The sequence below is a fragment of the Neodiprion virginianus genome, chromosome 1, assembly GCF_021901495.1.
Source record: "Neodiprion virginianus isolate iyNeoVirg1 chromosome 1, iyNeoVirg1.1, whole genome shotgun sequence".
Classification (NCBI taxonomy): domain Eukaryota; kingdom Metazoa; phylum Arthropoda; class Insecta; order Hymenoptera; family Diprionidae; genus Neodiprion; species Neodiprion virginianus.
This window is the reverse complement of record NC_060877.1, coordinates 36,269,618-36,294,433: the sequence shown is the minus strand read 5'-3', so window position 1 is coordinate 36,294,433 and position 24,816 is coordinate 36,269,618. Positions and strand designations below refer to the sequence as shown.

General features: G+C 42.6%; 3 protein-coding genes across 11 annotated transcripts in view; 2 read left to right on the top strand and 1 right to left on the bottom strand.

Moving 5' to 3' along the window:
• LOC124296796 (uncharacterized) overlaps positions 1-14,103 on the top strand; it is an 81,026-nt gene extending 66,923 nt beyond the window's left edge. Inside the window, exons 4-10 of the mRNA XM_046747150.1 lie at positions 2,670-2,783; positions 7,145-7,278; positions 7,348-7,498; positions 7,603-7,934; positions 8,069-8,287; positions 8,418-8,520; positions 8,767-14,103. Of these exons, the coding sequence (XP_046603106.1) occupies positions 2,670-2,783; positions 7,145-7,278; positions 7,348-7,498; positions 7,603-7,934; positions 8,069-8,287; positions 8,418-8,520; positions 8,767-11,573 (3,860 nt within the window). The 3' untranslated portion in view covers positions 11,574-14,103. The remainder of the gene's footprint in view (positions 1-2,669; positions 2,784-7,144; positions 7,279-7,347; positions 7,499-7,602; positions 7,935-8,068; positions 8,288-8,417; positions 8,521-8,766) is intronic.
• Positions 14,063-24,816, bottom strand: part of LOC124296800 (uncharacterized) — a 41,949-nt gene continuing 31,195 nt past the window's right edge. For both annotated transcript variants that reach the window (XM_046747166.1, XM_046747165.1), the window contains exons 4-5: positions 15,106-15,675; positions 14,063-15,012 (exon numbers count right to left, since the gene is read on the bottom strand). In XM_046747166.1, the coding sequence (XP_046603122.1) occupies positions 14,775-15,012; positions 15,106-15,675 (808 nt within the window). In that variant the 3' untranslated portion in view covers positions 14,063-14,774. The remainder of the gene's footprint in view (positions 15,013-15,105; positions 15,676-24,816) is intronic.
• The window catches only part of LOC124296801 (carbohydrate sulfotransferase 11), a 34,928-nt gene continuing 27,343 nt past the window's right edge, over positions 17,232-24,816 (top strand). For 3 of the 8 annotated variants that reach the window (XM_046747176.1, XM_046747173.1, XM_046747172.1), the window contains exon 1: positions 24,363-24,602. The gene's annotated coding sequence lies outside the window, so the exon portion shown is untranslated. Of the gene's footprint in view, positions 17,519-24,362; positions 24,778-24,816 lie in introns of those variants that run through there. The other 5 variants (XM_046747174.1, XM_046747167.1, XM_046747168.1 and 2 more) reach the window with 3 other exon arrangements.

The following is a 24,816-nucleotide window of genomic DNA, read 5'->3' as shown; positions in this document are numbered from 1 at the left end:
TCACAAGCATTTTCATAAAGTTGGATTACTCGTCAAAAATTTATTTCGTTATTAATTCCGCCTTTTTTCTTGTATTTCGAGAAGATTTCGATCCAGACTATCGTAATGGTTTAAATGTGAGTGCGATATGACTTCAGTCCAGGTTGAGGCCACATTTTTAATGAGTTAAGGAGGACGAGTTTATGCAGCAGACTGGGCGCGTGGGTATCGAGTGGAAATTAAGGACAGTCTCATTTAGCGTGTTTCGGCCAGTATTTTACGGTCTTTCGATGTCCGTTCGACGGGATCGAGTCAAACCGGAGATGGAATGAGAAAAAGAACCATAGAACGAAACGCGAAAGCTAACGACGAGGAAGATATCGTGGTGCAAGATCAAGAGGCGCACGACTTAAGGAGTACCGTTGCCCCCGAAAGATCCAAAGGACACCCCGAGTCGCTAAGAAAGATACATACTAAAAACTTGAATCTCCAATCTCGCGTGCCAACAACCGCGTTTTATCAGCGTATGCGCCGTTCCTCTAACGGCGTTCAACGTGTTACGAGCAGAGGTCTTCTTGCAATGAAGAACCCAAGAGACATCGCAACTGTGTTCCAAAGTTGCCGCTGAAGTCGAACATTGAGACCATGAAATTTAACAACAGTATAACAAGTTCCGATACTTTGTCAACTCTAACAGCGTTGAAAATTTTAACCAGACTTATTTCAGTACTAAAGAATCCAGGATAAGTTATGAGTACAGTCCTAATATGTCGCTCGGGTTGGATATTGGGACTGTAAAATCTAACCACCATAAGAAGTACCGACTGACTTTACACTAGAAAAAGTTCCAGCGTGCGTTCGAAGCTGATTGTGAAGCTTGAATCTTGAGTTGCGTTCACGGGAACTTGAGGAGATATATTTTCTCGGCAATAGATCCTCGCCTTCCGGGTTTCTAGTATCGGGATGCTAATGCCCCGACTCAAATCGCCGTACGCCAACGGTACTTGAAAAGGGCAGCCAGCATACGCTTGAAGTGCGAAGGAAAAGGAGTGCATGGTAATACGCCGAGAGCGTACGTGAGGTATTGAACGATGAAATTGAATTTCTGCGAACATTAGAGCGTCGCATGTTTCGTTGGTTTCGCGTCCGATCTCGCAAAGCAATTGCAAATGGTCACAAGTACCCGCTCACTTCACGTCAGTGGACAAACCGCCATACGCAAGTAAACGTCCGTAACGAGACTAACATAGCTGCCTTTTAACCATGGTCAAATTAAGTCCGGCCTCTTAATCACGCCCGAGACATTTTCAAGTGTTCATTTTTCTCTCGATCAAGTTCGAACGTCACGTGCCCGTGAAAAAATGAGTGAAGGGCAGAAAAAAAATTCAGCAAGTAACCAAACGAGTTGACCAGAGGCAAACAACCAGCTTCGGAGCAGCAGATGTTTGCGAATTCTTGAACCTTTTGGGAATCCACTTAACGGGTTCGGATCTAACGGTCTTCGCGATATTACCATAATGATCGAACCATAATAGTAAATACCGAGACAAATCGCCAACTTTGCGTTTTATTAAGTCGAAACATCATTCTACTCGATTTTTCCTCACCACGCCGAGGGACTTCGTCGCTCGAGAGAACGATCGTTGAAAAATTGGATATCGTTTGACAGCGATAGGACCGATTTTTCATCCAACGTAAAAAGAATTCCTCGCGGTCGCACAATTTCGCACGACATCTCCGCCGTCCTCGGTTAAGAGTCGCGAATAGAATTCATGGGACCTTCAGGGATCGGGATAAGTCGTTGAGCGATGGACGATCCTGGTCATCAATTTGTCCCAGTCCAATGGTCCGTTTTTCATACATGATCAATAAATTAATACTCGATTCAAGTCCCGGTCGAGCCTCTTGCCGATTTATTATCATTATCATGATTATTATTTAAATTTTTTTGCTTTCACCCCGGTTCCCATCGCTTTAGCTCCGTCGAACTGCAGGCATTTATTCGCCCAATCAGTCGAGCGTTGATTATAAATTGTGCCGAATTTTAAATTGTAATTCACCGAGGCAAAGGGTCTCGATCTGCGCTGATGCGAATCTGCACTTCAAATGCAGACGCCCAGGAACGCGAGACTCACGTATACGTCTTCTGGAAGTACGGTTATGGCCCTTTAATTCACACGGTAAGAAATCGGTACCGTTTTTTTCCGTACGGGTTTCGCGGTAAATGCATCCATCGGATAGTAATTCCCTCCGTTTGATTCGGCCAAGTCGGAGGCGTACAAATGCAGCAAAGTAATTCCAACGGGTCGATTCTTTTTCGCGCTTGTTTTCGGCACGTTGAATATTCTTAGTTTACTTCGATTTCATTTCACTACATATTTGTCCATCGGTTTAACGAAACTCAATTTCGGGTCGTCGGGATTAATGGTCCGCTTTTAACGATTAATCTAACAGCGGGAATTCTGGCTGTCATTTCACGCCACATCTCGCTCTTCTCTTAGATTATCATACGTTTCATTCAACTTTACGCTTTGCGGGTAATTTATACGCATGGAAATGAACCAGACACGTTGGATCAGCCTCAGGATGAGATTTTCAACTCTCGATAATTCCGTAATTCATACGATTTTGTGATACTGTTATATCTTGTTGTTCAGGTATTCATCTTCTTTTTGTTTCTATACTTGCAGAATGCGGCGAGGCTACATTCGTCAATAATACCGAAGTCTCCGAGAAGGTTCCCTACGTCTTTCTACCTCAGCAAGGACAGCTGATCTACCCTTATGCTGAAATACGCATCGAAGGTAAGTCGAACGATGGGGAAATGAAATCTGGGCACCTGGTTTCAAATAATCGCTCCGCGATTCATCGAGCGATCCAATTTAGAGTGAAAGACTGATTTTCAAGAGTCTTTTCACGTCTGGAGAGTAGTCATTTTTAATGAGATTCTCCAGAAATTCATTCATGTAAATCGATCAGCATTATTCCGGTATCTATCATTTTTAACCTATAACCTGCAGAAATCGCAGTACGATTCTGTCTGTGTAACTCTTTTCAATCTTATTCGTGGAATGGCTAGTTGTATAATATATTACGTTCGTTACATCATAGAGAAGAAGAGGATAAAAGATAGAGAGAGTGAGAGAGAGAGAGAGAGTAAAAAAAAATTAAATGAGTTCCCTTGGTAAACCCCAGAACGATGGCACGGGCAAACGTTCCTCAACGAACCAACAAGATAGATCAAAGATCGTCGGGGCTACCGCGATTGTTTTCCGTTAAACTTCACTGTACAAATGAGCAGAGAACACATGCTGCGCAAGTACATTCGTCTACCACTCGAGAATTAGAATCTGAGTTTCATTTTTCACCGAACCGAAACCGTGTTGCCGATTCGTTCCCATGAGACACAGTACAGATTATAATACATGATTTATGCTACCGATGCTCACGTTCAATCAATGTTAATCGAGCCCTGACAAGGCCGTTCGAAAATGACATTACTCATTAAACGGTATAAGTGTGTACACGTTATGTAACATAGAAACCGGCATCGCCCATACATTGTATAAACTCGTTGCGCAGTACTTCTACCCAAAATTAATAGCTCTCGATAGCGAGATTGAATTTCAGTATTCCTCTACTCGAACGTTTAATTAACCACCCATCGTTGGTCTTCGTTTCGATTCCCGTTTAGACTGACGATGAGTGTAATAATCATTCCCCAAAATGACACGAGCCAGTGGTTTTACTGTCTTGCATCTGGGACACGTAGGTATTGCAGGCGTTGAAGAAGCGTCGCGATCCTCACGTTACAGGGTCTGATTATCTCCTCTCCTCTTTTCGAGTAGGTACACAATGTGGCCGAGGTCAAGACGTAATCGTTTCGGACAGCGGCCAACTCCGATCCTCAAAGGAATCCTGGCACTTCCGCCCATCCGCAATCTCCACGTTACCTCCAAAGTGCAGCTCGATTGTTTTTCGGACCTCCTGCAGTTTCGCCTCATATTATATTTCCCCTCGCGATCCAGCCGATCTTGATCATCGTTACGACCGGCCTCGTGCCCAATGATCAGAGATACACGCTTCGCGTCGACCAAACGCGCTTCTTGAAGCTTACTGGCCGCCAAGAGGCGGATGGATGGTTCGTACGTGGGTTGGCACTGCCTCCTTTCACGTGTCCAGTCCCGGTTCGCAATTGCCAGAAGTGCCACATGGGCCGGCCCTTCCTTGCGTCTCTTTTTCAAGTGCTAAAATTCGACGCCGGTAACGTTTACGGAAGTTAAGAACCAGCCGTCATCTTCTTCTCGAGTTAAGAACCCTTCTATGTACTTCTTCTTGGTCTTCCCCCTTGGTTAACGATATTCTGTAATGCATTAGACGGAAGTCGCGAACACTCCCACAGTCGTACTGTTCTTTTCCCTACCGATCAGCAGTCTCTTGATCACCGTGAGCGAGCACAACGAGTATGAAGTTACGATTTGTTGGACAAAGAAATGAGGAGGTGCATGCCTGGCAGCGACTCTTCGACCATTGTGGTCGGACGTTCATCGCGTTTCTATAATGTGAATTATTACGTTCGTAGATCGTAATTCTCAGAGATCGAAAGAAGACTCTTGTTTTCTGTAAGTACTGGTTCACAGCCGTGTGCATACTTACACTCGCAGACCTAATCAGCATCGGTAATAATTTTCCCTGGTCCATGAATGCAGTTTGTTCGATGGCCAGCCGCGGCCGTTGTTCTGAGCTTTAGTGCCGCGCTTTACGCGAGCAACAAACCTATGTTAGTTCTGCTTTTGCTACCGTGCCGATGCTGCTTCAGGATACGTTGTGCAGCACGTCCGTCTTACCTACAGGTACTTAGGCATGTGTCGGGTACGGCTTTCAGGAGTTCTTCGGAACGCCATTGCACTTTCAAGCTTCCGTTCCAGCTAAACAATCGTTCGATGCACCGTGTCTTTCAATTCTGCAAACAAGTTTAGGAACGTGATGTATTGACGTTGGTGACGCTTTGTGGTGAAACTTCGGTTGAAACTCGGTATGTAAATTTTGCACGAGACTAAAGTGAAAAGAAAAAAGAAAGAAGGAGAAAATAAAAGAAAATAGATTGATGGGGCGATACGGCGATAGTGGAGAAGGAAAATAACGGGTAACTTTGCGAGGCGTTGACTCTTCTGGAATCGGCAATTGATTATGTATATCCGTACCCATGAAATATGTGAAATGTTTGTACGCGTATGTGTTAAAGCAACTGGGTAGTCAGGAAGGTGGCATAATTAGTGGATTTTATTATCTTGTCGCGAGCCTGTCGGAATGACTTTAATGTACTTTTGGCTGCCGAGACGTCGCGATTGCTTCTAGTCGTTAAATCCGAGATCTGAGCTCTTAGCTTAACACCCGACATTTACACGCGCCAGCTCGCTACAAACGTAGGTACATAAATGGTGAACCATATATTGATTAACTGTAAAAAAATACCGTGTGTCCAAATTTTTCTAATCTCTCATTTACGGAACACGGTGCGCACATCTTTTCCTCTTATCGGTCCGAACAACGAGCCAAAAACGGGTCCGCTGGATCGACAAATAAGGCTTTTCTTTCGTTGTCAACGACTCTGCTGTTTTGGTTCAGGGCTTCGCTAATTAGAACGGTAATTGGACTGTTCGCTTTAACGTTTTGTGCTACAGAGTTGCTAAATTTCCCCCACCTCGTAAGGATCCTAGCGTCAGATCTATTTTCATTCCATCACACCGGCTGGTACGCATGAAGTTTGAATCTGTGCTAATAACCATGGCGTGCATTTTTTCTTTTCATCAACAACTCTCCGCGCCTAACCGTAAATACCGGCTAAACTCGGGAGGCTGAAATCGTTTAGTGTAAATTAAAATCAAGAACTGCTCGAGGCGGCAGGTTTACGGGTAGGTATACAATGGGGATTCTGGGAAGCCCGCTGAGACTCTGCGACGTTAAGAGTACAGTTAAATAAACAAGCGTAAATATCGGAGGCGAAAATTCCCACAATTTTATCTCGGCCTCGCGCAAGGACTACGTTACGATTCCTTCCAAAATCCGCTACAAGCTTGATCGTCCTTACAGTACGTTATGTAAAGATCAGCGGGGGTTCCGGCGCGGTTCGGCCTGCACTTCAGCCCGGTATTTAACAACGAGGAAGCGGCGATCCGACGCGGCTGGCCTTGCGTGTCTTCGCAATTTAAGTCCTTGCTCGACATACTCGCAGTTAAAAAGATATTTACATCGACGATCGAAGCCATCAACAGGTCCGTCCGTCGACTCACAGCCTGCTCTTAAAGGCTCGAGGAACCCCCGCCCAAGACCAACATTTATATACCGTCCATAAAATCGGATGTTATGCTCTGGTTTTTAAAATTTGTTTTACTGCCTGCAGCAGGATGGGCATCGACGCTTATCACGAAGCCAGCTCTCTTCCGCTACCTCGTTTACTCTCGTTTCGTTCGACGATGACGAAAATATAAGGGGGATGGTCAAGGCTTTTGATTAACGCCGGACAATCCTTATTAATTAAGACCCCACCTTCCTGTCTGGCAGGACTTCTTTCACCCAACCGGTTTCGTACACCCGCGGATTTTGCCTTATCGTGACATGATTCATTTTAATGCCTTGCACCGAGGGAAATAACGGTCCAGGATTTTGGTCGGTTGCATTATAACCGGTCCCAAATCTCCCGGAAGATCAATGCCGTACAATATATGTACGTACATACTGGCCCGGGATTTCCAGTTTGTTACACTTTCGTATCAAAATTACCGGTGCCAAACTAGGTCAAAATCATCAGCCTTAAATTGAACTTCTGAGATCAGACGATACCCGTGCATGCAAGACTCATTCGTGCTCTGTTTATTTTTCCGGTATTTTTCTTTATCATGAACCTTCTAAACATCAATGAGAAAGGATTCGAATTTCTGTTCGTCAAGTCTCATAGGATTCACGTTAGATTGATCAAAAAGACGTCGCAGTTGGGTTCGAATGTAACGATGATACAGTAAAAAAAAAAAACAATTGTATCAACCAAGGATGTGCAAACCACTGTCAAAAACGAAGAGATGAAAAAACTTCGTCGAGAAGAATGCCAAGAAGCGCATACCTATAAGGTCACAATGAATTTAAGACTGGTACTCATTTTCCGCAGGGGTTAAGACTCCGTTGTGCAAAGTGACTGGTGCCCAGCAACTGAGCCGAGGGGGATGGTCCGAGTTGCGGAATCTGTCAACCGGGGACCTGCCATTGAAGTTTGTGACGTACGAGGGACGGAGCTACTTGCAGGTATGAGAATAATCGGGTATTCGATGGATGGTCTACGGTTCAGGGTTTTTTACACGGTGGTCTTCGCAGTGGGTAGGAGAAGCCGAGCTGCGGGATGCGACGGAGGGACGAGTCGTCCGTGTGCATTTGGTGTGCCGAGACGTGGACCGGGAGAAGCGGGCTCCTGATGTATTCACTCCTTGCGTGGCCTTCCGGGTGGCCGGCTCTCCGGCGAAGAACAGTAAGTGGCGATTTTGGGCTCCGTCTTACGACCACGAGCCTGCGAGGCGGTACTTTTGCAGTAATTAGCAATTGAACCTCCCTCTCTCCATCTCTCTTCTTCAGGCATTCGAGAGGTGGTGTTCTTCAACGATGCCCAAGTCTCCCAGGGCCTGTCCGCCATCGAGTACACCGCCATCGGATTATCCTCGGTTGTTCTCGCCCTGATATACGTTGCCAGCGTTCTCCTTTACCTCCACACGAGGAGGACCAAGCGGAGACGCGTTGAGGAACCGGAGTCCGGCCTGGGCACCGGCCGCGACAACATCGGGATCGTCAAGAGCAACCCTCTCCTAGCAGCCGGACGCCATTTCGAAAGCGACGACAACAGCGGACGCAGCGAAAGCGAGCTTGGAGACGAGCTTCCGCAAAGCGACAGTGACCATGGCTTTGAAAATGTGAGTAGCTCCGTGAGCATCTTCAGGAAATTTCGATCGTCCTTCTTCCTTCGGTGAATGGTCTTGGAACGATGAATTTCACGGTAAGAGCATCCACTTGTACAGCTGTAATATGACTGCGAAATCATCTGTAGGTCACTTCAGCGGTGGTTCATCCGCATTGCGCGTACAGTTCAGACTCCGACGGGATGTTCGGGTCCGGTTCGATACTCGGGGAACGTCTGCCCGAAGAGGATGTTCGGATTGTGGAAACAATCGAGAACACCCAACACCATGAGAGCTCCTCACTGCCGGGCACCCAGAGACGGAAGCTGTACTTTAACCCGGCGTACTTTGACAGGCAACTACTACTGGTAAGTTTCAGAGGTAACAGGTGTTGCGTTTGCCGTTCACGGTGATTAGTTAGGACGAGTAACTCGTCAGAGTTAACAGCGATTGGGCAAGGTATGCAAAATGATTGAAGTTAGAGAGGTGTGTTTTTAGGCCCCACCTCCGGCCGCCATAGAGTTTCTATTCAAAATACGCGAAGTCATCTCCATAGCGAAACACAAGATGGCTGCGAAGCGATTCGTCCCGACGCTTGTTGGTGAGTAGTTAGCATCTAATTCGTCATTAAGATGTATTAATTGTCTCGCGAAACGTTGTGTAAAATTTCATGGATTCCTAACATGTTTCCCTGACCTTCACCAAAACTGCATTTTTGCTCTATCCGTACAATCAATCTCTCTAAAGCATTCTTGTAGATTAAATCTGTATTCAAACATGACCTGTTTTTTGTTGCACCCTAAAGCTTGCAAAGCTAAGTATACTTACAAAATCTTGACGTACACAGGGATTCCGGAGGAGGAGACTGGCCTGGAACGAAATGGACGAACGGGTCTTCATCGCCGGGGAAGCTCGGCTCAGGGATCTGTCGCAAGATCGAAAAAGTCTCAGAGCTGCACCGGATGCCCAGGTTGCCGCGAGTCGCAGCCAAGTTTGCCGGTGCTTCCGGCACCGTCGCACTTATGCCTGGGAGAAAGCAGGATACGTGCATGGTTGGAGGACGTGAAGCCGCCGGAAAAAAAGTGGAAGGACGCGGAAGACAGTAGACGGAACTTTGCAGAGAACGCGAGATCCTTCGCGAAGAATCTTGAGTACCTCAAGGAGATGGCCAAGAGCGACTTCGGCAGCCCCGAGAGGGCCAATAAGCACATGTCCTCCTCATGGAAGGACAATCCGCCGATGCTGAGGACCTTCCAAAACATCGCGAAGAGTGAGATAATGGAAAACGACGACCGCCTCAGCGTCTCGAAACGTTCGACCAGGTCCATGTTTGAGGAGTCGAACTTCAACCGGTACCACAACATGTGCAGCAGCAACATCCAGACCCTGGATATGAACGACACGGTGAACGCGAAGGTGAGGAAGGCCATAGAGAACTCGTTCATCAAGCAGATGGAGGAGAACGCGACTCTCGAGTCGCTGCAATCGCTGGAAAAGAAGCTGATGGATCCGCTAATGCTGAGAGATGGACGAGTGACGCCCACGAGTTCACACAAGTCGGCCAAGTCATCGTCGAACGATTCGGTGCCCAAGACACCGACAAAGAGGTCGAAGAAGTCACGCGCACCACCAGCCCCGAAAAAGCTCCCCGACATGATCAAGGAGCTTCCGAACGGTAAATATCCCGCCAAGAAGCTCATGGACGAGGTGATCCAGGAAATGGTTGTCGCGAAGGCGCTCGAGCACAGGCCGAAACTGGCTAAGGCCACCGACTTCGAGGTCGATAGTTTGGAGCGCTCGAAGAGCAGTTTGAAGTCCTCTTCGTCCCCGGACTCTACGGATCGCCATTCGAGCCCGGCTCTGTCGACAGCGCTGCCTCTCGATGAGGAACTGACCATGCAGAACGCGATATTCAACGTGAAGACGGGGGCGATGACGATCTCGAAGTTGAAGAGTGAGGCGTTGGAGAGTAAAACGGCACCGAAAACAACCCTTTCAGAGCTGATACTTCCCAGACCTCAGAGCTACTCACTGGTCAGCGAGGTGTACGTTAACGACGGGTACGCCAGCCCGGCCGGAAGCGAGTCCTCGGGGCCGGAAATCCAGTACGAACCCGAAAACCCTGGGCACCTGACCATCAAGGTACTCGACTCGCCGGAGAACTACGTGAAGCAGGACGACTCGGAGTACGAGCCGGACACGTTGGATCGCAAACCAATGAAGCTGAAGATAAACGAAGACGTCAGCTACGGCAAGGGTAACCTTGACGAGGTGTACGTCGACTCGTTGGAAAGACCAGCCCACATATCGCTACGCAGCAAGGGAAGCTTCAGAACCGAAGATTCGAAGGGTAACGAAACTGCACCGTTCCAACGGAGCTACGGAAGCCTGCGCGAGATCTACGAGGCCAGACTGAGGAGCAACCTGAAGAACTCTGCACTGCTGAGCAGCACGCGGTCCTTGAACGGGGACCCGGAGGTGGACGCTTACTCCTGGCAGAAGGACAAGTATCTTACCCCTGAAATGAAGCACATCAAGAGACAACGGAAGCCCCAGAACCAGCCTGACGTCGTTCCCACTCCGATTGACGAATCGATTTACCAACAGCCGAAACCACCGCGGCTGATAGAAGGCCTGATGACGAAGCCCCCCTTGCCACCGCCAAAAAACGGACGGGACAGGAGTTGCGTTGATACTGGTAGCCCTGCGGCCAGCGAGATCACTTCTGTCCCAGTTAATTATTACTCCGCGGGGAAGCAATTCATCAATGACATTAACGACGCGAACGAGCCTTGCCTCTGTCGCCAGAAGAGGAACGTTATGTCGAACAGCTTCGAGTCGTTGGCCACCTTGAACTACGTCGAGAAGAAGCCGTACCTGTCGAGGAACGACAGTAGAAAGACAGTAATCGGCGATACGGCTGCGGACTCACACTGGCGAGTCAACGACTATGCGTCCAGAGAATACGAGAATGTATCGTCCCTGCGCATCAATGCCAATCCCCAGAAGTCCAAGGGCAGGATCCCCCTGTTTCCGATTGACACGAAAAGCTACCCTCCGGTTAGGAAGACCATGTCAAGTCTCAGGCATTCCGGATCCGAGAAGAGAGCCAGACAATCGACGGCCGAGCCGAGGTGTCTAATTTCCGAGGGGTGCATCACCTTCCTGGCACCGGACCAGCGTTCGCCGCCATCGAAGAACGCCGGACATCGAAACGGAGGTCGTATCCGAACGGTACCAGGGATCCAGGTCCAGCATGCCGGCTACAAGGTCGAGGACAGTGGGTACCTCAGCAGCACGGACAGCAACGGGTCCCATAAACGGCTATTGAGGCAAGACGTCAGCAGCGTTTCGGAAACGGATGAAACGGAGTCGGCTTGTGACGGGGCGAGCGAAAGCGGGGCGGAGAGCATCGGCACGGACAGTGTGTTCTTTGGCAACTTCCGGAAGCTCTCGGAGATGTCGAGCTTCTCGAAGAGCGTCGATTCCGGGGTGGATCTGAACGTGCGGAACCCGTACTTCCAGGCCTTTGGCATCAGGAATGAAGGCGGGGTTTTAGAGCGGCCGAGTTACGCCGCCAGCGATAGCGAAACCGATAGCTTTATGACCGTTCTACCGCTGGCAGGTAGTAAACGGAATAGTTTGATTTTATAGTTTTAACAGATAGGTGAACAGTAGCAAGGAATTTAAGAGGTTGTGAAAAAGTTATTAACGGAGTCCAGGGTACCTTTTAGCTTTTACGTTCTACTGGGACCGGCGTGTTCCGAATCTTCTTTTTTTCTGTCGATCAGTTATTCGACGAACGCTACGACGTCCAAAGACTCATAACTACTGGGGCCCAGCATTCGAGGCCTTAAAAAGACGTTTATTTTATTTTCTGTATTTCAATGACGGGCTAATGAACTTCAAGAAAAGTGAAATGAAGTTTCGTTGATTAGATCCTGAATTCTAGCGTGACTACTTTCAACTGAATTGGGAGTAGTTACTTGAACTAATATCAATGGCGATTTTTATGTCCGTTTTCCATTCTGTCGTGACTAGAAAAATGGAAAATAAATAAATTAGATACTTGTCAGCATGCCGACCAGAATTTCGATAAAAACTCCTCGTTGTGCTTAAAAAATCTTCTGTCTAGTGTAATTACTTGCTATATATTTATTTCGTAAATATTTATGACACGCTATTTTTCACTCTCTTGCCATTTATTCTCGACAAGTTTTTTTTTTTTTTTTAATCCTAGTCACCTTTAACGGCGTTCACATACAGAAGATTTCAATAATTAATCATACCCCCAGGTCTTCACAAGTTCAACCGACAATATTCTCTACCTTATACTGTACTCTAATACACGTAATATAATTATTCCTCGCCAGTTAGAATTAAATTATTATATGATATTTAATTTAAACCTAACGTAGTAGAAAATTTGATGTAGATGAAATGAAGGCCAGTATAAGTTGAAAGTTAAATTAAGAAAAATATATTAAGAAAAACAGAAAAAAAAAAATCAAAACGCCAAGCGTTCAAGAGTTCGTAATTCGGGTATGCTGTATAATAATCCTCGTCTATAATCATTGAAATATGATTTACAGAGCGATTAATAAACCGAACTTGTTAGTTTAGAAGCCTAAATCTGTAAGATCATTTTTATTTTTATAAATATTTATTGTTATTCTAATCTTTTTTTAAACAAATTGTAATCCATTTAGCGAATCGATAGATTTCTACGGTTCAATTCTGTTTTACAACACACGTAACGTATGAGAAGTCGTCCTGATTCTCAGTTTTTCTTCGAACTATATGACATGATAATTACGGGTCGAAGAATTACTCGAGAAACGGCTTTGGCCGGCGGTGCAATATTAATATTTGTTAGGGTCTTAATAATTAACCGAATGCAAGTGTCACATGTGTGGTTGTGTACATAAACGTGCGTCTGATTGAAAGTATTCAATTTCATGTGTATAGAATTGAATTAGTTGTTTAAGGGTTGTCAAAATAATGATATCTTGCCAAAAACGGTATTAATATACTGTACACATTTTTTACTATTTAAGTGTTATGAACTCAATTTAATCACTAGCACATTGTATCAAATGTTTATCTATACATAGACGTTCAATTTTCGTCATTGACTCGTTAAGTTTGTCGTTGGATAATTTTATTCGATAATTTATATGAAGATGAAACTACCCATACTCACAAATGTTTATAAATATTTATATATGTATATATCCATGTTGCATTTGGTCTATAAGTACGCAACAATTGTAAGCAGAATTGCTATACCGCGCTATTTAAACGTTGAGAATTTGTACAAATATCTGCTATTCCATGGTTGTCTGATATTTTTTTATTTCTATTTTATCTTCAAATTCTTTATCGTTTTACCTCACTGCGTTTTTCTGTACTATTTAATACACACACACACACGCACACATATACACATTTTTTTCCTTAGTGAATTGAATTATGAAATTCAGAAGCGCACGCTTCCAAGTACCTGCCAAATGTATATATGCATAGATCTATAGGTATACGTAAAAGAGAATATTTCGCGTATCAATAATCTAACATTTATAAATGAGAAAAGAGAAGAAATTAAATTTTTAAACGCTTTATCAAGTAATATATTATCGAGACAATATATAATATATTCAATAATTATTTACTTATATATAACGTGTACATAAGAATATAATATATTTAACACGTATGAATATTCATCAACGTGGGAACATACTGAAGCTCAAAGGTAGAATAATATTCGTAAACGATAGAATTCGAGGCATATTATAAAACTCCGTCCGTTCATTATAGATCGTATAGTTCAAATGTTTTGTGCAATGTACGAATTCTTCTTACACGGTTGTGAATACTTTTAGTACACAATGCGAATAGTGCGATATAATAGATATATTTTAGGATTGAGAAGTACCAGAATTCAACGGAAATTGAATAAACTTCTCTCCTATAATACTGTTTCGGGGACAGGGTGTCGGTGGGTGTTGGACTGATTTTAATTAAATTCAACCTATATCGAGTAGTGAGCCAATACAATTCGGATCCTGCAGTTAGTTTCGATAGTTATTGGCAGCACGTTGCATAGTCTGTACATATTCGTTCATTTTGTAATAAATTCTATTTGGGAAAAATAAAACTCTTCATTCATTCCCTTGAAAAACCTCTGCTCTTCAATTATAGACCATCAGCTTGGCGTTCGTTTATTTTTAAACGTACATTCTGCTGAAACAAGTTATTTAAAACAAGAACCTGCGTTAATCAAATTTGCGGTGTTGGATTTTAAGATTTCAATCACGAGTATGTTATATTGCCTATAATTAGGCTCACGTTCGTCGAGTATCAACGGCTGTCTAGATGTAGGCGCCTTAGCGAGTATGTAAGTTGCCTCTGATCAGGCGATATGCACATAAAATTGCCTACAATCAGGAGATAATCCGTCTGACAAATAGATTTTAAGCTTCTTTTTCATTCTCAACTACTGAATTATTCGCAGTATTGATCCGTGTTTTATCAAAATTGATATCTCGATAAAAAATCAGGTATTAAACATTGTTTTAAGATGGCGGATGCATTATGAAAAACTGTCTTGCGGAATAATAACGAGAAGTGAAACGCAAGAACTTGAATGTATCGTGTACGTAATAACTACAATTGCCTAAAATGAAGTGCGTAAATTAACCGATTTCGATTTACTTCTTACTGCTTTTATTCGAGTAACTTTCAAGTTCAGGGAACCAAAACATAACAGGTTCGTAAGTGTATGACAATATTCTTAAAATTAATCATATTCATGAAGATATATATTCAACAAGCATACCCAACTCGCGTAAACTATTCTGAAAACCTGTGAATAGTGCAACTGTTTTGAAATTCATTGATCAACAAGTCGGACTTGGCCCTGGCTTTCTGGATCTCAAAGGCGTACTCTGGTTTCAGATAAGAATTCAGCTCATCTTCCAACGCCTTGAGTACATCCTCAGCTTCGACAATAGTTTTGCAAACGACGCTCGTCTCTTTCGGCAACACTTTGCGGAGTAAATGAAGAAGCATGTTCAGCTGCGATACGGATCTAAGGGAAACAACATTGTCAGGACACTTCTCGCTCGCAACCGCTGTGAAAGAATGGATAAAAATGAAATGTGTCACAAAGCGTTTTATTCACCTGGTGTAAATGACACTTCGACACTTGAGGTGTGAAACAGACTTCAGTTCCAAGATGCAGCGATCCATGTGAGAATTCCGACCGGTGAATACTTTCGGCAAAATTTCCGTAAACCCAATCTTATCGAGAAGGTCTTTGAGGTCATCGATCAACGGCTCGTTGAGTTTGAAGTCGATCATCTTGTCGATGGACATCGATTTTACAGCCAGTATTGCCTGAATTTTTTTATCGCGAGCGGTGTTTGCATCCCCGTTGGATTCGCAGAAGACGTTCAAGTCGTGATCACCTTTTAGGACACGGTCCACGTCGAGAGTGAGCGTTGGGATCAGAGTCTGCATCTGCACACCGTCCAACTCGTAGGTGATGGTGCCGAACAATTGGGCGGTTGGACTGTCCGTGAACCGAGGCAAATCGACGACGATAGTTGCTGCGATTTCGCTGGAAGTTCCTGCCTCACAGAAATCGGTTCGCCGCCAAAACGACTTCGGACTTTTGGACCAGAACGCGGAGATGCCGTGAACTTCTTGGACGTCTTTGAGGGCGATGAGCGCGTCCAGGTCGAACAGATTCCTGGAACAATATCGTTCCGAGGATTTAAATCCACTCTGGTGAAAGGATTGGGGAAATTCTTGGAATCCGGGAGATCTGGGAACGGAAACTCCTGTGACATTCCGCTATCGTACCCCGCTCGGACGATTAGGCAGTGGCTGCTGGATCCCAGCTATCTGGTGACAGCCCACGACTTCGAGACGATAAGCGGATGTCCGTCACTCCCCGATAAGGACATTGCGGTTTGAGAGACCGGAGACAGGACAAAGAGAAAAGCTGTCAACCCGTCAAAGGCATCCTTATCCTCAACGTAGTACAGGATGATAAAGACTATCTTTCTGCGGTGCGTAAGTACATGAGAACACTGTAAGAAAGAGTGGTGTTAAAATTCACTAAATTTGGCCGGTGCGGACTATTGTAAGAGAAATTTTGTGGTCAGATCGGAAATTCACAACCTATAGTCTATAGAATATAGTTTGCTATTGCATTTTTCTCGCAGTGAATGAAGTCGCAGAAATTAAACGAAGTATTCTTTTGAGGTAGGTTAAAATTGAACGCATAAGGATGAAATTCGGTTCGTCTGGTACGTGATGCGCAAAGATATCGAGAAGGTAATTTTATGCAACCAATCTTTGACAATTCATTACCCATTTCACGATCCAGCCCGGTAAATTGACGTAGAAGTATCAATTTTAACAAGAATAGGCAATATAAATGTACTAATGATCGACTAATGAAGATCAGGAGGGGACGAATTTCAAGGTTACTTCCGTTCACTTTTATTCAACGTATAAATTTCCGTTTCGATAGCGAAACACTAAAGTTTCTATTACCAACAAAGATCAAGGAAACACGTTATCGCGTTATTTACTTGCTAATCAACCGAAATATCGATTACTAGAACAATTGTACCAGTTTAGGTAAACCGATTGAAGATCCTACAAACTGTCAACGATATGGGGAAATCTTTGCGGGATCTTGCACATCGATTCCGAGACGAAAAATTTTTATCTCCAAAAATCGCAATAATAGAAGGAAAAAAACACAACCGCAAGTGAATGTGACACATTGATTACTGCAGACGAGTGAAAAAACTTGCGAAATACCTTAATAACGCGAGAGTTGTGATCGTTACCAAAACTTTTGCAGAGTCGGCATGTTGTTAGTTAAAATTGGACAGGACGGATTCCTGCAGTAAAAATCGTTGCGCAATAATAATAAGGTATATGCGACACCTCGAGGGCGTAAATGGGGGGCGTAAATTATTTACATGTAAGTAACGGTTCCAATTCTCAGACATGTGGCGCATTCGAACGCAGAGTTTAGGATTCGGAAACATCGAACTCACGGTTCTTGGATCGCTGATGGCGGGTGCAACGGCGATGAATTCAAATGGAATAATTAGCGCCAAAGTGATCAGCAACACACGTGTAACCGTTTGGCCGTGAATAAGCGCCGCCAATTGTAAGTCGCGCGTTTCAGCAGCAGAAACACGAGCGTATACCTATTTCCTAATTACGTAGTATCAGCGGAGCTGAAACGTAGCTCGAAGATCCGACGACAATCTATAGGGTCTTCAGTTGCGCGTCGTCAGTTGCGGAACGAGAAACGAAACGTGACGGGAATTTGTCAAGAATCGTCTATAAGTTGTTCTCTCTACACGTTCGTGAATTCTTATCGCTCCCACGATAAAATATCTTCGCTAACTATCGGCATATTTTTGTTCGTTACCTCGTTTCTTTATTTTCTGTGATTCATTTTTAAAATAGCCGGTTGTGAAGTTTACGTGTCGTGGCTTTAGTTTTTTTCGTAATTAGTGCCCGATGTCTGTTCTCCACGTTGCAGTTACCATTTCAGGATAAGGGTGAGTGTGTTGGACGTTAATTAATTTTAGTACGTATCTACATTAGGCTAGTTTTCTTTCAACTTAGTTTTTAACGTCAAATGAAGCCTTGCGAAACCGGAACTCGGTAGTAAAATTCTAAAAGGTTACTCAACCGGTTTCTATCTTTCAGACACTCTAACCGAAATATTTCGAAATCTTTACAAGTTGGGAAGCTGTTTTCGGTTTCATTTTGTAGATAATCAAATTCTTTATTTAAAAAAAACTCCAGACTACTATGCTCCTAAATGTTCATCTTGTATTCGATACGAACGTTCAAAGTTGAGTGCATTGAATAAATGAACGAAGATGTTTATTACCTTGTAAATTTATATCTAACCCGTGTTCTAAGCTGATTCAAATAACATCAGGTAGTAGTAACAACATTTTTTAAAGAACATTTCATCATCTACGAAATGAAACCAAGAACAGCTTCCTAACTTGTATGGTTTTCGAATTATTTTGGTCAGAGTGTTTTGAAAATTCAAACCGATTGAGACACCTTTTAGAATTTTGCTACCGAGTTCTAGTTTAACGAGGCTTAATTTGTGGCTATAAACTAACTTTTCGAAGGGTATGTGATAAGGAAAAAAAAATCGGCTTAATCTACATGCAGATCAGATGCATTACAAGTAACACGTGAAATTTGACCGATCTGTGTTAGATAAATGTATATATAAATATGTACATATATACATATATATGACGGCCAATTTTCTTGGCAGAGAAAAGTAACGCGGCACCGTGTTCTGCAGATTGAATTTTTTTTTTCGAGTGTTTTTTTCCCTCGCCTTCTTGTTATTGAAGGGAAAGATTGAGCAGCAAGGAAGGAAATCCAATTACTCGTTTAGGCTACACATAGCTGCATCGATCTGTTTATATTGAGAAAATTTTTCACCCACCGTGAAGCGGAATGAGATTCGGGCTGTGTGTGAAATAATGTAGTTTTTAAAAATTGAAGAAAAAGATCGATAGTCATTAACCCGGTATATAATGGAACGTTACTCGCGTTGTCGGTATAAATTGACTCTAGTTACAAATTACTCTGATAATAATATTGAAATCGTGTATAGGTTTGGAAAAATTGCGTGCACAGAAACGAGACTAAGAGAAGTGAATTGAAAGTAAAAGAGAGCTGTCACGGAATTTTTGCTACGCGTTATTTTTGCTAAAATTTTCATTCATAAGGCGCGAAATGTTTATTGTAAAGATATGTTATAATTATTCTTTGCGTCATAGCATTAGCTGCAGTAAAAAATATAATATTACAATACGATAAAATTTGACGCGGTTTTTAAGGAAAATAAAAAAAAAATACGGAGGAAAAATAAAAAGGACAGAAGTAGGGGAGTTTCGTCGAGAGGATAAAAAAAAACCCTCCTGCGATAGAGATCTTGTTAATGGCAAAGAGGCGATAACTCTTTGTTATTTTAATCCCATTTCACGGATACAGGAACGAAAGGACGGCAATCAAGTTGATCGATCGGCTTCCTTTGCCCCGATATTTGCAAGCAGCGAGAAGGAGAGGAGATCGATCCGTATTTTTGGACCAGCAGCAGTCGCACGATTCTGTATTTCATGCTCACTGCCCCTTTTACCGGAATCTAAGTAATTGCACGGAAGCTAAAAAATCGGGTTGTGAAGGTATCGAGTTGGAAAATTGTTAATTACCATCCAAATTATGCAGAGTAACTGTTTTTAGGTTTCAGTCGAACTTGTCGTGCACGCTGGTCAAGAATACTTCGCTTTTGGTGCGTAACATGAAAACTTTTAACTGATTATGTTAGAAATAACGTTTAGTATAATAGAATTGATATTGATATTGTAACTAATTAACTCGTATTATATTTAAAAATTAGTAGGAACCGTCCATGTTACAAAATTTTGTTGACCAGTGTAATTGATCAGATTCGATGTTACATTCGATGCAACATTTGTTCGGTAGTAGATTATAGTATTAAACGGATTATACGTGAAAGTAGAAGAATGAAAAGGGGGGAAAAATGGTGTAATATTCCGTTTTATACACAGGATATTGTAATACCTCGGTAAGTTGAAATTTATGCGAGACAAAAAAGAGAAGATAAGGTAAAAAATAAAGCACCAACGGGAGTAACAATTCGTCTTCCTTGATAAAGTGGGAGAAAATTTCATACGCAACACTTTAGCTTGGTTTTTTTTTCTATACTAAAGTTTGTATATTCTCGTTACTCAAGTGATTTCCCAAAGCGATACATGGAATCGTGTTATAATAATTGGCGTAATAATGCCGCGTTTTGTCTGGGCCGAAAAATTGCGGTGCATAATTGTTTGGAAGAGAATTTGGAAACAATTGGCACACTGAGAAAAATTTCATTTTTTATAGTAACTAGAAAAATCCGGTGAAACAGGTATCGTTGAAAAAAAAAAAACTGTTTGAATATTGTTGGAATTACGAAAAATAAAGTACGCGTAACCATTTTGCGCTATTGTCGATGCTCTTTTGGTAATTGCAACACAAAATCAGTTTGTGAGGTTTACTCTACTTTTTTAGTTAAATAAGGCTTTAACGTCAATTTATTTTTGCACAAGCATTACATTTTCGCAACAGTTGCAAGAAAATATAGCAACAGTGATCGTAATGAGAAAGAACAGTAACGGATACAAGAATTTCCGGTAACAGCTAGAAAACTAATTTTCTTTTTGTACCTGGAACTGTATTTTTCAATTGTGGTAAAAAATGAAAATAGTTAAGGACTGAGCGGTAACCGGAACTAAAAATTTCTCTCAATGCAGGGCGTTTAATTTTTCGTTGCGAAAAAAAGGAACCACCCTTGGCTTTTTGACATTCCAATCATCGCCTTGGCGATGGATTCCCGAAGCGATGTGCGTATCGGGGAATTTCACTGCGATTCGAACCGCGATATTTCATCCAGTGCGGTTCGCAATTAGCCAAGGAATTTCTCCTCGCTAAATGGGGAATTTCGAATTCCTTTCTAAATTTTCAAATGCGAAAGGACCGCATGTTCAATGGAACAGGTAAATGAGAGGAAAGTAAATTTGGGAGTGGGAGGGAAATTCTGGATGATTTACATTAGTATAAACAACGTTTTGAGAAAGAGGCCAGACGCCATTTGCTTTTGTTTGGATGACCAAAAAATATACACCCGGCATGTAAATAGAACGATAAACTAACAATAGTCGTTGCGAATAAGGAAAGAGGAGAAATTTTCTCGAGTAAGTAAGAATCGTTTCTAATTATTGTTAGACGACTGTACGTAAACAGTTTTTAGAATCCACCAAATTTGCATCGTGCAAATTATGAATGAAAATCAAAAATGCGCAATCGATCATCCGAGCAATGGCGATTTGAGGAAATGATTAGCAATAACACATCGAGAATAGAAAAAAATGTGTGCTTAAACGGTGAATTTTACGCATCAATCTTCGTCTCGTGGAAAAATTGTACGAGAATTTATTCACCTTTTGATTATTTTCTTCATTATTCTTTACGTGATTATTAATTATTACTCGTCTGATTTATTACGAAGTTCACGACAGATTTCACAACGATTAAGATCAAATTTAACGAAGCTAATTAGTCGCGTCGCTGTCGTAAATTACTGCAAGAAAAGTTTGCAAAATTTTTGTATTTTTTCCTCTGTTCGGTCGGCGGTATTTTGTTACGCGCAAACTTTTTTTTTTCCCCGAGTTTTTACTTATCGCGTTTCTGATCACGAAGCGTTCACGAATTGATAGGCGAAACTTGTTGAACTTGCGAAAAATAGTGAAGTGAATCGGTTGGAAAATCTGCAGTGCTTTTCAAACGCTGAATCATCTGATTCTAGAGGAACAAGAAAATCAAGACGAAATAAAAAAAAAAAAAAAAAAAAAGAAGAGAACAAAATTCTTATATCAGCAGCCGCACGGAACATTCCTGAGAGTATACAGAGCCTGGGAGAAGAAAAAGCTCAGAACAATGTCCATCCGCCAGCTTTCCATGCTCCACGGTTTTTACAGCGTTCGCAGCACGTATAGAATATGGAATGAAAGGCAAACACGGGGGTTTGCGTCTCTTACGCCTCGGAAAATTCACCCTCCGTGAAAAAGAAAAAAAAAAAAAGGAAAATGTTCACGACTCGGCAATGTTTTCTTGCTTACTACGGAATCAAATACTTCAGCACTGAGATTTCGTAACTTCGTGTCAATAATTTCTTGGGACTTGAATCAAGGAGGCAAGAATCGACACTTTTTTTTACTTGTTTACAACGAGATATTATCGAATCAAGGATTTGTCAAGCAACTGAAATTTCGGTACACGCTCTTAATTACTCCGGAAAAAATTACTGGACATTTACATCCATGATAGAAAAGTTCCAGGAAATAAATATTTTTAAAACATGACTTCAGAGGAAATTTTTCCGGTAAATGATTACTTCGCAAAGTTTGAATGACAAATATAAACTATTGATTAATTTTCAAATAATTGCTATAATTGCGTATGTCAATGATAAAATCTTTCGGGTTTGAAAAATTAATTTGATAAAATTAAAATGTTCGTAATTGACGATTCGATGAAAGTCTGGGTGACAGTATGAAATTGCTGGAAATATTTTGACCGCAGTCATTTCGTGCCGAGTCATTTTGTCCCGAGTAATTAAGTGCGGCAGCCGAACTTTCCATTCCAGAAAACTCTGTAATTAGAAGGTCTTGAGAGTATACGAAATTTGGTAAACTATGCAAAATCACCGCAATGGCGAATTTGAAAGCTAAATATTCTACTGACACGTGCCAGTTTATCATCAGAACTCTGCGTAAGCGGAAACTTGAGTTTTCGAACAAGCTCAATCGATCAAATCTTCAGGTATACGATTTCTCAAATTGACACATTTGCAAGCTACGAAGATTAGATTAAAATTACAGTAAAAAAAAAATTACTAAAATTATAAGTTAAAGCCTAGATATCGACTTTTCATTTCACATCACTTTAAAGTTGTTAAAAACCTGATAGATTCGTTCAATTTAATTTAACGACGGTTTCCATTGTTTAGAAAATTATTCTCTACAATTCTGCCAAGAAACTTCTTTATTATGACTACCGAAGCGTTTATTTAAATTTTCAGAATTTGTTTTCCTTGAACTGTGAAAAAATAAAAAAAAAGTCATGGCAATTCTCGAGAACAGAAGAGAAAAATTGAATTTCTGTTTATGCATAATATTTTTTTCTATTCAGCCACTGTTCAACATTGTCCGACAGTGTCTAACAAAGCGTGATTTTAACGAGGCTTTCCGTGCTTCGCACTGATTTATTGGCTCAAGAGTAAATTTGCGGTTGTACCGAGTATTTGCCGCAGGTATATGCGAATTTCCACCGACGTCGAGCAAACATACATAAACATATATATCTACGTTTATATTATGTACCAGGTATGCATACCCGCTCCGGAAACCGATAACTCATGATTGGCTGGTTGGGGGAATGTCGAGCTTTGACACGCATGGATTGAGACACGGCTTTCGTAGATGCTCCAGATTTTTCCCCAATCAAATTTTATCAGTTCAAACTACGGCGGATTGGGAGATGAAAATTATCGGAGTCGATTGAGAATAATTCGGATAAAGTGCAGCCCGAATCGCAAGCATGGTACAGGACTACCTCGTATGCCGGAAGTGAAGTGGAAGTCGAATCGTCCGACGCACTGTGTTGAATTTTCACGTAGTTCGTCGATTATCCTGCGCAGAAAAACTTTTCACATCGACCTTGGCAAACGAGTTTACGACTGTACGTAGAATACTGTCTAATTGCCAATTGTGATTGACCAAGTTTAATCCGTTGGACGGGCTTTTTGTCCGCCCACTTCCAAGTCCATTCAAATTAGACACTCGCGTTCAGCTTCCGCATTGCGGCTGTTGGATGTATTGTCTCTAAATTGAAAATAGAGAGGCAGAGCGGGAGGGAAAAAGATGCGAAAATATCCGATTCAGATCTGCGGCTTCGTAATGTTTTCATTAGCAAGTTTGTCGGAATGAAAAGAAATTCAGAAATCTGTTGTTCACGGGGTTCGGAAGTTCTTTTACAGCGATTCAATGTTGAACTCGGTCAAAGTTTCGATCTTCATATGGCGATGCTACACGCTTTTTTTAAATTCATCTCTCGGCTCTGTTAGATAAAATTCCCATGTACAGGACATAATTTTACGTACATTGAGAGAAATTTTTAGTTCCGGTTGCCGCTCTGTTGACCATTTTCATTTCCTATCACAATCGAAAAATACGGTTTTAGGTAGAAAATGAAAATTAGATTCGTAGCTGTTACCGAAAAGTCTAGTATCCGTTACTGTTCTTTCTCATTACGATCACTGTTACGATATTTTCTTGCAACTGTTGCGAAAATTTAATGCTTGTGCAACGATAAATTGACGTCAAAGCCTTATTCAACTATTTTTCTAGTTACTAGAACAAATGAAATTTTTCTCAATGTACCCATATTCATACAAGTATTCCGTAATTTATCTTTCTCAACTTTTGTCGCCCCAAGCAACGGACTCGCCTGATGAAACTCGACGATCCGATTTCCTCCAGTGAGCTATCTCCGGTAACGGATGAGAAAAAAAGCTTGAAAAATTTGTGCGCTCCAACCTCCCAGTCCATGGTCTAGGTACCATACTACAGTCGAATCCGCGTGACCCACGCGCCTAGTTCGTGACCGATGAACCGGGTCGTCGCCATGTTGCAAAACGATGCTCAGTGAGCGGGCGCTTGCGCGAGAAAGCATTTAATCCGTGAGATCGACCCGCAAGAGCGTTCTCGAGGTCGGTTGCAGGCCAGGTTTAAGCGCCCCTCGCCTCGTAGTCTCAGTCATGTCGGGGGTGTCGTCGTGAACGTTGGCCTCGCGCTCTGACCGAACAACGCGTCGAGCGACACGTGCAAGTGTCGATCCGTAGACCCGAGCCCTGAATTTTTAACCCTTCGCCTTCCGGTGGTCACCGCAACCTCGAAACAAGACCCCAAGATTCCGAACACTCCGAGGCAGAGTAGGACACCGAAGAAAAAGGAGAAGATTGAAGATAGGGATGTGAAGTTTTCGGTAAAGTAGGATGAAAAAGGTGCCTCTGTTCCAAGGTAGAGAGCGATGCCCCTCACCGTTGGTTCATGGTAGAGGATCATTGGGTTCGGGATTCAGCTTCGTAAATGAGTCGTTGAAGCTGATCGAACTACGTTAGAAGTAGCTATTACGGTGGTCAGTAGGCTGTGCTGGTGGGGTAGGTTCGAAGGTAGTTTGGTGTGTCGGACCAACATGT